The sequence below is a fragment of the Sander lucioperca genome, chromosome 14 (assembly GCF_008315115.2).
Source record: "Sander lucioperca isolate FBNREF2018 chromosome 14, SLUC_FBN_1.2, whole genome shotgun sequence".
NCBI lineage: Eukaryota > Metazoa > Chordata > Actinopteri > Perciformes > Percidae > Sander > Sander lucioperca.
In genome coordinates, this window is record NC_050186.1 from 13,524,207 (window position 1) to 13,537,518 (window position 13,312).

Here is a 13,312-nt window from a genome sequence, read left to right on the forward strand (position 1 = left end):
TCAATCAAACGTCCTATTTCAGGAGTAGGTCAATTGAGTTGTCCTTGTCTTTAAGATGTTAAAATAGCACAGCTACTACAACAAATACCACTCTGCTTTAAAGTCACATTGAAATAAAAAACTGCCTTTTCCTTTTGTAAGCCAACTCTCTATACGGTGTCTCTTTAGAAAAGGACAAAAACACAATACAAAAAACACATACAGTATCCCTACTCAGCTGGCCTGTGACCTGGGGTGGTATCTTTGAAGTACATTGTCTAGAGTGGGATTGTGTTAGCCTTGATGCCAGCCGAACTTAGCCCCGCCCACAACATTTGAGGTCGGGAAGTTCGGTCTGGACTTGATCCGTTGTGGAGCAACTATGCTCGAACCAGAGCTGTTCGGACCAATCAAATTGTCAGGGTGGGCTTTATATGATGATGGACAGATGATCAACAGTAACGTAATCAACCACGTCACCAAAGAGCGCTTGGGTTGAATTAGTTTACAACAAAGATGGCTGCCATCGCGTCTGTTATAGAAGATATTAACAGCGCATTAATTTTGAAAGAGGAATAGAGAACCGTGATCACGTATGTATACACATTGCCACAACCGTCCGCACGACTGCCTTTGCTCTGTCGAAGCCTGCCTTTGACTTACAGCTTCTGTGATGTCTGTCTCCGTTGCTCTGATTGGTTGTAGGACTATCCAATTGAGTGCAGAGGCATTTTCTTTCCTGGTTCTGTTGAAACACGCCCCATAATCACAGCTTAATGGAGCAGTATCAGACTCATATTCTGACTAGAATCTGAGTATGACGACGTCAGGCTAGGATTCTGTCTGAACTGGTTAAAATGTTTCTGACTTTGCCTAAGGATCAGGTCAAGGCTCCAGTCAAGACCTCAAGTGTTGTCTATTTTTAGAAAGCAGAATATGTCGGCACTTCAGTTCAGAAAATACCTGGAATTATTAGTTGAATTTAAGGCATGGGGTCTTCAATGAAGAGGCCACAATAGTCATAACTGGCTATTTACATGTATTAAGAGCATAAAACTAAGAAAGAAAAAGGAGAGGAGGAAGCAATTATCCATCCTGTGGGAACAATGAATGTTTGTACAAATGTGTGTGCCAATCCATATTACAGACATAGAGATATTTCACTGGATAATTGAAAAGTTTGACTTGCAAGCGGTGTTAGATTAAAAGTCACAGGATGACCAGAGTCATTATTATATATCCTTTTGGGCATCATGAATATTTGTACCACATTTTATGGTAATCCATCCAATAGTTGTTACGATATTTCAGCCTGTACCCAAGGTGATGGACCGGCTGACAGACGGACATCCCTATCCTCAGAGATTCACGGCTTGTTTGCCTAAAAACATTATTGATAAAACCATAATGATCAACCTGTAACAATTCAGTTCAACTAAAACTAAAAGCTGAAATAATAATTAAAACAACATTGTATTAATATGACTGCACATATACTAAGACTGGTTGGCATCCACATGTAAACCAAACCACATTACATCTCACCAAAATTCAATATTATACTTAACTCTTTCTCTGATGATCTCTCACAATATGGAATAAATTCACCCAGAGCTTAAATGGAAATACGGAGGTTAGATAACAACTGCCTTCCATGTAACTCAATGCTAAATGTTCTTTCAGTTTAAGGTGAAGTATTAGTGAGGTTTTCTTTTTTGAATTTGACCTTGGTCTTAGTTGTAGTCCTGGGCTTAATTTATTGTTTAGTTTCCTTCTGTGTGAGGAGAAATAACATTCATTCCTGATCCGTCCTGTCCAATTGCTGTGGTATTGGAAATTTCATGGGGCAGGCCTGGCTTGGACCTCATGTGTTTGGCAAGATGTAGAGGAATGAATATGCTATTGTTAACAGCTCTCTGCTCCATTTTCTTCCTCTGGCTGGCATCTCTCTGGCTCCTGCACCTCTGCACTGACATGTCATTTTCAAGGTGTGTCCAGGGAGATGTATCTATGATCCACAAAAATAATGGCAACAAAAGAGTGTAGCAGCGCTGCCAGACAAAGACTGCGTTGTATTACTTATTTAAAGTATGTTCTAACAAGTGTGCATGCTAATTTTGCTCTGGTGTAATATATTGTGAGATTATTGTTCACAGAGGGGGAAAAAAGAGATGAAGTGGTGTATTGGGGAAGACTTGGCCTGGATGAAAAATAAGCTTATAAAGTAGCTGTGAAATATGATCAGTGACATAAGGACATTTATTCAAGTAAAGCATATTAAAGGAGAAGGGGGCCCTGATTCAGCTTGTGTTAAAGGATCGCTTTACATTTTTTCAAGTCTTAAAAAACAATACCTACATGCCCAGATGTACATTTAAAGAGTTTCTGGAGACTGTAAGTCTTCCTCCTGTCCATTCTGGCTGTAAAGAGATCCCTTGCTAACAAAATGACCTTGCTCAACTTTTACCACTATGCAAAATCATCGTTGTGCACATTCCTGGTGGATTATTTTGTACCGTGACAGCTGTATTCCTACTGTTGACCTCTCGATTGTCGCGACAAAAGATAAAATAATTGCTGCCTCAACAACTTTCCACAGTTGTAAAATCCTGGCTCATACTATTATAAACTGCTGTGCAGAGTTCTGGTGTCTGATAAGCCTTCAAACTTTCGGATCTGTTACTCAAACTGGACTTCCTGGATTCTATTTCATGTCTCACCAGTACCTGAAACAACCCCTCGAAAAATCTGCAGTCTTCATTCTATATAAAAATGCATTAAAGTAGCTTACTATTTACTTGGTCAGTGGCTCTCAGCGTCAGATACAGATGCAAAAATCACACTTTAGCTTCTGGATGGGCCGCACCGAGCATAGCAGCAGCTCGACCACGACTGTAAGATGACGTAGTGTTAAGAGGGACGTTGGTAGCGAGCTTGGTGGCCCAATGGTTAGCACTGTGGCCTCATATCAAGAAGGTTCTGGGTTCATATCCAGGTTGTTCCAGGCCTTTCTGTGTGGAGTTCGTATGCTCTCCCCATGTTTGCGTGGGTTTCCTCCAGGTGCTTCGGTTTCCCCCCACCATCAAAAAAATGTACTAGGTTCTCCAGTCAATGCACTTGATAAAGGCACTGGTGATGTAAATGGCTGCCCACTGCTCCCTTGAGGGATGGGTTAAATGCAGAGAATGAATTTCACTGCATGTATGTGACAATAAAGTATCTTTCGTATGAAAGACCAAAAATCCTTGTAAGGAGGAAGGTTGGGGTTCTTGTTACCGTTCTTGTGCCACGTGTCAGTTAAATGTACATTTTTTAACCCTGCACGTTGAAAAATGACGCCAAATCGGTCTCGACCCAGAGTGTCAAAGCCAAAGGCTACTAAACCAAATGAGGGAGTGAGAATGTGTCGACTACTTAGTAGGCAATTTCCTCTTGGTGTTACTATCCCACAACTGCAGCTGAATAAAGGAAAAACAAAGTGGGACTTTGGTACTAAAAAGATTGTAAATTTGGTAGATAAAGACATGATTTAAATAACAGACTGCTGAAGCTTCAGATAAACTTTAATATATTCTGATTTTGTCCTCCATCTTTAAAATGACTTAAGGAAAGGATCTCTTCACGGCCAATATGAACAGGAGGGACAATTTCAGCAACCACTGACTCCTTGAATGTATATATGGGCATGCAAGTGTTGTTTTGACATGGACTCTAAGAATTCAGAACCTTTCCTTTAAACACAAAAGTAGAGAACATCTGCAATACAGAAAGAGCTCTGCTCTGTCCTTGGACATCTGTGAATGACCAACCATTAAACATGAAAATCTGCCTGGCCAAACCACATTCTCTCTTTGATCTCGCCAAGTCATCAATATCCCTCCTATGAACGTGTGCTAACTCACCGAGCTCTCCTCTTCCGCACATTCTGTCCATCACACCCTGGGGAATTGTCCGTGGAGGGGAGGACTTGTGGTTCAGGGGTCAGGCATGTGGGCCATCTCTGCTGCTCACATGCACGCACGCCCATCCAACACATCAGTTACAGCAACAAAGGACCACTTAAACCTGCAGTGTGCAAAGGAAGACATGCACATACTTGTGTAAATGCTGATTCAGCACCATTCACAGTATTGTTATCTGATTTTTTATTCTTCAACTGATTACGTTCAGCTACAAAAAACATTCAAATATCAAAATGCTTAGCTCCTTAAGGACATGATGGCTATTATTCACTTTTTTCTGCTATTTATGAAATATATAAAATATTAAGCTTTTTTTCAAAAAAGATTTTGCATTGAAGTCAATGGAGCAATCTTCAAATCCTCTTCAGGCTTATTCCTCTTTGAAATGCTACTCCACCCACATACTTTGACCTACAGATGTCATTCTGCGGGTGAGCATTTGGTAGCATCAAAATGGCGCAATAGGAGCTACACGTACCGGGGAGAGGCTTACCCCCTTGACGTTTATCTATCCTGCTTCCGTTACAAATTTGCGGGAACCAATCACAAACTGGCTTATCCACCTGGCGCGCTATTGGTGGGTTTAACACGATGACGATAGAGAAGCGAAGACAAGCAGCTTTTTGTTTACATTCAACATGACAGCAACCCGTTGATGCCGCTGTCACTGCTGTTTTAAAAGAGTTCAAAGGCAAGTTTTCTCTGAAAACGGAACAGAAACTTTCGTAGGAACAATTCCTACAAAAGAAGGATGTGTTTACCTTACTACCGACCGGCTTTTTTTTTTTTTTTTTTTACTACCGACCAGCTTTCGCTCTGCCTCGTTCTGCAAAGTACGTCACCCGTTGATCTGATTGGTTGAAGGACTATCCAATTGCGTACAGAGTCATTTGAACTATGCCCGTTGATCACGCCTCTTGTTCAGAGAAAATACAGAGCAGACTCCCCAGACTAATGTTCAATCTTAAAAGATTGTGCTTGATCTGGTGTTAGCCAGACTATCAAGTCCCGGCTCCCCTGTCTAGTTATACGATCTTGAGATTATCCAAGTATTCCTCTCAGTGGTGTAAAGAACAAATAATCAAACAAAATAGCAATTTTTAAGCCATAGGTGTAGCTCACCAAGATAGGATGTTGACTTTACATATCGATAGATCATAATCTGAGGTTGAAGGATCAACCCCCTGCTGTGTCTCCAGAGTTTTTTATTTTCTGTCCTCCGTAATGTTGATCAATAAAAACAATGTCAAACCACAATATTTCATTTTTTTTAGTAAATACAGGAAAAGAAACAATACATTAAAACATTTTACAGGAATAAAAAAAAAAATTTAATTTATTACCATTTTTATTGCTGGAAACAATCTTTTTACATGCATTTTATGGCATGTACAGACATTTCGACATACTATACTATGAGTTTTTATGACTTTTTCGTCATACTATACTGTGACTTTTTTTGACATACTACACTATGACATTTTTCGACGTACTATACTATGACTTTTTTTGTCATAATATACTATGACTTTTTTTTTTTACTTTTTTCGACATACTATACTATGACTTTTTTTTTTATTTCAATGGATATTGACCCAATTTTTGACAAGAGAAGTGACTCAGCAAGTGAGGCTGTTGCCTAAGAGTCTGAAGTGAAAGGCTTAAATCCCTGCTCCCCTGTCTAATTATATGATCTTGAGATTATGCAAGTAGTCCTCTCAGTGGTGTGAAGAACAAATAATCAAATGAAATAACACACATTAAGCCTTAGGTGTAGCTCACCAAGATAAGATGTTGACTTTACAGATAGATCATAATCAGAGGTTGAAGGATCAAATCCCTGCTGTCTCTTTTTTCATTTTCTGACCTTGGTAATAATGAATAATTAAGTGTGTCTCTAGGGTTTTTTATTTTCTGTCCTCAGTAATGTTGATCAATAAATACAACGTCAAACCACAATATTTCAAACTTTGCAAATAGCTCCGTGTGATAAATACCTGGTGATCATCCTGAAGCTGAAAGGTTGAAGGTTCAAACCCAGTCAGGATCATTGAATTTTAAGGTCTAAAACCCCAAATGAAAATATGCTACGAAACAATGGTGAGGCCGAGGGTGTCAGATAAGATGGCTCAGTGTGATATAATGCTGGTTTGAAGACCCCAATGGTCATATGTTCCAACCTGATTATGGTCTGTTTGTTTGTGTTTCAAACCCAAAATGAAGAAGTCAACTATGCCAAGGGAACAGCTCTGAGTGTAATTTTGTTGGTGGTGCGGTAGGTTGGTTCTAGACACATAAGGTACCCACGTTGGGTTCAAGACCTGCTTGCTACCAGGGTTAAATAAAGTAAATCAAGGAACGTAATCACAGAAACAATTAATTTAAACATGTATTTTTTATTTCTTTTACAGCAATACAAAAACATTTTATTTACATTTTTTATTTATTTATTGCCATTTTTATGGATGAAAACAATCTTTTTATGTGCATTTTATGGTATGTACAGACTTTTCGTCATACTATACTATGACAGTTTATGACTTTGTATAAAAAAATCATAGTATAGTATGTCGAAAAAAGTCAAAAAAATGTCATATTAAAAAAAATATATATTCAAAGATCCTGACCGGGTTTGAACTCATAACCTTGAATCTTCAGGCAGATCACCAGGTATTTTTCACACTAAGCTATTTGCAAAGACGAAAATGTGTATAGTAATATGTAGAAAATATGTAGAAATAAATGTGAAAAAAGTCATAGTATAGTATGTCGAAAAAAGTCAAAAAAAATGTCATAGTATTGCATAGTATAGTATGTCGGAAAAAAATTAGAAAAAAGTTTTTAAAAAAAGTCATAGTATAGCATGTCGAAAAACGTCATAGTACAGGAAGTCTAAAACTGGCACACACACACACACCCCCATCCTCATCAACGGGACTGAGGTGGAGCATGTCACCAGCTTCAAGTTTCTGGGTTTTCACATCTCTGAGAACCCTCAACACCTCTACCCTGATCAAGAAGGCTCACCAGCGTCTTTTCTTTCTGAGGAGACTCAAGAAGGTCCACCTGTCTCCTCAGATCCTGGTGAACTTCTACCGCTGCACCATCGCGAGCATCCTCACCAACTGTGTCACAGTTTGGTATGGCAACTGCTCTGCCCATGACCAGAAAGCACTGTAGAGGGTGGTGAAAACTGCCCAACGCATCACCGGTTCCTCACTCCCCTCCAACGAGACCATCCAGGGCAAGCGATGCTTGCGTAAGGTGCGCAGCATCATCAAAGACTGTTCTCACCCCAACCACAGCCTGTTCACCCCACTCCCGTTCGGGAGGTGTTTCAGGTCTCTCTGCACACGTACCAGCAGGTTCAGAGGAAGCTTCTTTCCTGCGGCTGTCACCCTACTGAACTCTAGTTCAGACAATTTGCACTACCCTACCCCACCCATTCTGTTCTATTTATTTATTAACAGATGTACATACTGTAATTACACCTATACATAGCTATATTCTACTGCTCTTCATACTTTTCATCCTGCACATACACTTATTCTTACTATTCTTATAATGTTACCACACTGCACATAGCTGTACATACTGTACATATCTGTCTATATGGTTCATTCAGTATATCCATATTTATTCTGTTTTTCTTAATATATATTCTGTTAATACAATGCATATATCTATATCTATATTATTCTTACTAGTATAATGTCACTGCTACTACATTGCACATATCTGTACATGTTGTTCATACACTGTTCATATTACATAGCCATATTTATTCTGCTCTTATAACACTGCAATATATTTCTTGTCCTGCCTATGCACCACCTGTCTATACTTGTATATCACATTGCACTTTTCTGCTTTTCTTTGCACTTCAGGTTGGACACAAACTGCATTTCGCTGTCTTTGTACTTGTACACTGCACAATGACAATAAAGTTGAATCTAATCTAATCTAATGTTGAAAGTAAAACATTCAATGATCCTGACTGGGTTTAAACCCACAACCTTTAATCTCCAGGAAGATCACCAGGTATTTATCACACTAAGTTATTTGATAAGTTTGAAACACAATGGTTTGACGTCGTTTTTATTACTCAGCATTACTAAGGACAGAAAATTAGAAAAACTCTGGAGACAGGGGGGTTTGATCCTTCAACCTCAGATTACAATCTATCTGTCTAATTATAAGTCAACATTTTAGCTTGGTGAGCTACACCTATGGCTTAAAGCTGGCTATTTCGTTTGATTATTTGTTCTTCACACCACTGAGAGGACTACTTGCATAATCTCAAGATCGTGTAATTAGAAAAGGGAGCAGGGATTTAAGCCTTTCACTTCAGACTTTTAGCCACCAGCCTTACTTATTGAGCTACTTCTCTTGTAAAAAATTGGGTCCATATCCATTGAAAAAAGTTATAGTATAGTATGTTGAAAAAAGTTTTTAAAAAGCCAATGAATATTATTTCATAGTATAGCATGTTGAAAAAAGTAGAAAAAAAGTCATAAACTGTCATAGTATAGTATGACGAAAAGTCTGTACATACCATAAAATGCACATAAAAAGATTGTTTTCATCCATAAAAATGACAATAAATAAAAAAAATGTAAATAAAATGTTTTTGTATCGCTGCAAAAGAAATAAAAAATACATGTTTAAATTAATTGTTTCTGTGATTACGTTCCTTGATTTACTTTATTTAACCCTGGTAGCAAGCAGGTCTTGAACCCAACGTGGGTACCTTATGTGTCTAGAACCAACCTACCGCACCACCAACAAAATTACACTCAGAGCTGTTCCCTTGGCATAGTTGACTTCTTCATTTTGGGTTTGAAACACAAACAAACAAACCATAATCAGGTTGGAACATATGACCATTGGGGTCTTCAAACCAGCATTATATCACACTGAGCCATCTTATCTGACACCCTCACCCTTATTTCGTAGCATATTTGACGTCTTCATTTGGGGTTTTAGACCTTAAAATTCAATGATCCTGACCAGAGTTTGAACCCACAACCTTCAGGCAGATCACCAGGTATTCATCACACTGAGCTATTTGCAAAACTTGAACTACAATGGTTTGACGTTGTATTTATTATTAATTATTCATTATTACCAAAGTCAGAAAATGAAAAACTTAAGAGACAGCAGGGGTTTGATCCTTCAACCTCAGATTATGATCTATCTGCAAAGTCAACATCTTATCTTGGGGAGCTACACCCATGACTTAAAGATTGCTATTTCATTTGATTATTTGTTCTTCACACCACTGAGAGGAATACTTGCATAATCTCAAGATCATATAATTAGACAGGGGAGCAGGGATTTAAGCCTTTCACTTCAGACTCTTAGGCAACAGCCTCACTTACTGAACCACTTCTCTTGTCAAAAAAGTGGGTCCATATCCATGGAAAAAAGTATGTCGAAAAACAAGTCATAGTATAGCACGTCGAAAAAAGTCATAGTATAGTATGTCGAAAAAAATGAGAAAAAAAGTCATAGTATAGCATATCGAAAAAAGTAAAAAATTCGATGATCCTGACCAGGTTTAAACACACAACCTTCAATCTTCAGGCAGATCACCAGCTATTTATCACACTAAGCGATTTGCAAAGACAAAAAAATGTCAAAGTATAGCATGTCGAAAAAAATTGAAAAGTCATAGTATAGCATGTTGAAAAACGTTTTTAAAAAAGTCATAGGATAGCATGTCGAAAAAAGTAAAAAAAAAAGTCATAGTATAGTATGTCGAAAAAAGTCGAAAAAATGTCATAGTATTGCATAGTATAGAATGTTGAAAAAAATGAGAAAAAAGTCATAGTATAGCATGTTGAAAAAAGTTGTTTTTTTAAAGTCATAGCATAGAATGTCGAAAAAAGTAAAAAATTCAATGATCCTGACCAGGTTTGAACCCACAACCTTCACTCCTCAAACAGATTATTAGGTATTTATCACACTAAGCTATTTGCAAAGACAACAAGAATGTCATAGTATAGCATGTCGAAAAAAGTGAGAAAATCATTATATAGTAAGTCAAAAAAATGTCATAGTATTGCAAGTTGAAAAAATTATATATATACATATATGCTTTTTTATAACAATAAGAAGAAAAAGCTAGGTAAGTATAATCCCCGTCACAAATGAAGTGTTGGTTGAATTTCTAAGAGATGAAAAGGATTATCTCGCTATATTTAGCCCTTACCCACAAGGACAGGGGGAGATAGTGGTTGTATGATATGCTATTACCATTCCATCTCATCCCTGGCAGTGACATGACCAGCAAAGAGTGGTATTTCCTGCTCCGAGCCGGGCAGGGTGACACCGGGGGGAACATTAAGTATTCTCCTGGTGGTGCTGGGGAGGAATTACACTGCCTTGTATCCTTTTAACATAAATTACTCATGTATGTGGCAAGCAATGTCCTTCTAAAAAGCTAATTTATATGAGCATTTCTGCGTGTCTTCATGAGAAATATTTGATGATTTCTTTTTTTCAGCTTTTCTCTCAACGGCACATCTCAACCTGACCTGGACCCAGAAGCACATAGAGTCAGTTAGATCATTGTATCACCTGTTTTAGATTTGCGTCAACTCGGGCCGAGCCGGGCTCATAATGTAACATTAACTCTCCTTCCTGTTCCATATGAAAATTTAAGCATAATCCCAGAAGTGCAGTAAAAAATAGTGAGCTGGCCAAATGCAGCTCCTGGTCACACACATGGCAGTGGCAGATCACTTACCCTCGAAAATCACCACAGTGAGGTAAAGTCTTTGGTTTAAACAGTTCCTTTTTACAAGCTCTGACTGCTCCAGTGGTGACCTGAGCAGGACAGTGTGGCAGAGAAATATAAAATGCAACAGAGTGGTTAGGCCATCACTGTGTCCACCTCAGCATTAAAGGAATAGTTTTGTATTTTGGAAAGTAAGGTTTTTTTTTTTTTGCTAAGAGCTAGTGGGGAAGACTGATACCACTCTCATGTCCGTTTAACGTGAAGCTATAACCAGGAGACGTTAGCTTAGCTTAGCATGACGACTGTAAACAGAGAGAGACAGCTGTCCAAAGGTAAGAGGAAAAATAAACACCATTTTTTTTGTAAACCTACATTATATTTTTTTCACTGCAGTTTTTGTACGGATTTAATGGACAATATATCATTTTCTGCTGGTAGGGGGTCTCTCAATCAAAACAATAATAAAGGACTCAGTTTGGTGAGATCGTGAAGTAGCGTGGGATCATGGGAGTCGTTGTCTTCACCACCAGACAGGTACTCCTGTTTAGGATTCCTTCAGTGTTCATCGTTCAGGAGTTTTTTTTCCCCCGCAGAGGTCTCCTCCTCTCTGATCAGCTGATTAAAACCGGCAAAACACTGAATAAAGCATTTTCACGTTAACAATCTGTGTTTCTACAACGCTGTTCAGCTTGGCGGCGGAGTGTCTGTGAGCCCAGCTGCCACTAACGTTTGCTCAGCTTGTGTCTCATTGAATTAAGACATTTCTGACAATGTCACCATAGACTGAACATTAAACACAAACACTTTACAACAAAGATAAAGTGTATGGCAGAGCTGCTTGATTGTGGAAAGAGTCAAATCACTACAGACTGTTAACCAACGGTATTTATTTATTTTCGTTGCAAAAGTCTAAATTCTCACATTTGAGCTGATAGATAACATAAAACGGAAGAAGAATGGCAAAGAAGCGAACATTACACATAATCAGATCATGACCTTAATGACCATCGCTACGACCACAGTTGTCTGAGTGACTGAGCGTGGTCCGGGTGTAGCTGTTCTAAGCGAAGAGGCCTTTCCATCACAGATTACAGGGATCGTATGCGCTCAGTTCAGCATCCTCGATCCAGATGTTGGAGCCAGGAGACAGTTCAACAAAGTGGGGTTTGAAGTGTTGGAGAAGTGGACAGGCAGGATGCTGAGGAGTTCCTCGAGGCTCGGGCGGGACCGGACCCGGCCTATGACCTCACCTTGGCCTTCTTCTCCTTCATGAGCTTCTTGCTCTCCTCCCTCCTCCGTTTATTGACGGGGTTGCGTGGGTCGTAGATCTCAAAAGTGTCCTCGTCCTGCATGGCGGCGTCCTTCACTTTTCTGGTTTGCTCATCAAACTGCAGAACATGGGCCATCCTAAATCAGATGGAGAAAGAGTTCAAAGAACAGCATCAGAGGATCCACTAAATCACCGCTCTGCAGAGCTTTTACTGGGAGTCTCTTTTGCTTTAAGCAAGTTTGATTACAATATTATAATCACAATGGGAAAAACTTGAAATTGAAAAACAGCCACTGATCATAAATACGATTATCTAAATGATTATAATAAACTTCATTTGTATTCAAACAGGCAGATAAAAGTGGTTAAACTGAATCCTAGTCCACTTGTACACAGTTATTTTTTTAAACATAGCTTTTTTGTGTGCCTCTGTAGCTCACCTGGTAGAGCATGCGCCCATATACAGAGGCTCAGTCCTTGCCGCAGCGGCCGCGGGTTTGGTTCCGACCTGCGGCCCTTTGCATGCCATTCCCCCTCTCTTCCCTTTCGTGTCTAACCTGTCCTATCGAATAAAGGCCTAAAAAAATAATCTTAAAAACACTTTTTCTCTGCGTTTTGGCCTTTCGTCCACACATAAACTGTATTTTAGGTCACAAAATGAAATGAAAATGGATCTTCTAGAAAACTCCTGCCGGGGTGATGATTTTCATTGTTTTTTTGTAAAGATTATTTTTTGGGGGCTTTTTCCCTTTATTAGATAGACAGTGGATAGACAGGAAAGGTGGGAGAGAGATGGTGGATGACACGCAGCAAAGGGCAGCAGGTCGGATTTGAACCTGCGCCGCTGCACTGTTGAAGTGTAGACATGGAAACTGAGTTTTTGGCTAATGTCAGAGTGTGCACCTTTATCTTCTTTGTGAGGTCTCACAAAAGAGGAGATGTTTTGTGCAATGCCGGACGTGCCTAAATTAGTGCTGCTTCTAACAACTAACAGGACCTTTCACATGATTCCACATAAATGTACAAATGTAAATGTGACTCTTCCGCTATATTGAGGAACAGAGAAGTCAAAATGCACTATAAAGCGAACAACGCATCATTGCAGCCAGGTAGCTATGATAATAACTTTTTTTTCAGGCTTTGGCATGCCAATGACAGCGCTTCAATTGTGTTTCTACGTTTTCATTTGGACAACAGTGCCTGTGTGGACAGGATTTTCTTTGAGAACGAAAGAGAGAAAATACCTGGGTACTTGTGGACTGGGCCTGAGATAAGTTCACAAACACAAAGAGATCAAAACTAAACATTAAAAGCATAAAACAACTAAAATATTGTTTGGATTGGCCTAGTGCAATGCTT

At 39.0% G+C, this 13,312-nt stretch overlaps 1 protein-coding gene across 1 annotated transcript in view; it reads right to left on the reverse strand.

The window, feature by feature from the left end:
- Positions 1–11,550: 11,550 nt before the first annotated feature.
- Positions 11,551–13,312, reverse strand: part of cwc27 (CWC27 spliceosome associated cyclophilin) — a 30,566-nt gene continuing 28,804 nt past the window's right edge. The window contains exon 14 of the mRNA XM_031317418.2: positions 11,551–12,090. Coding sequence (XP_031173278.1) covers positions 11,922–12,090 — 169 coding nt within the window. The 3' untranslated portion in view covers positions 11,551–11,921. The remainder of the gene's footprint in view (positions 12,091–13,312) is intronic.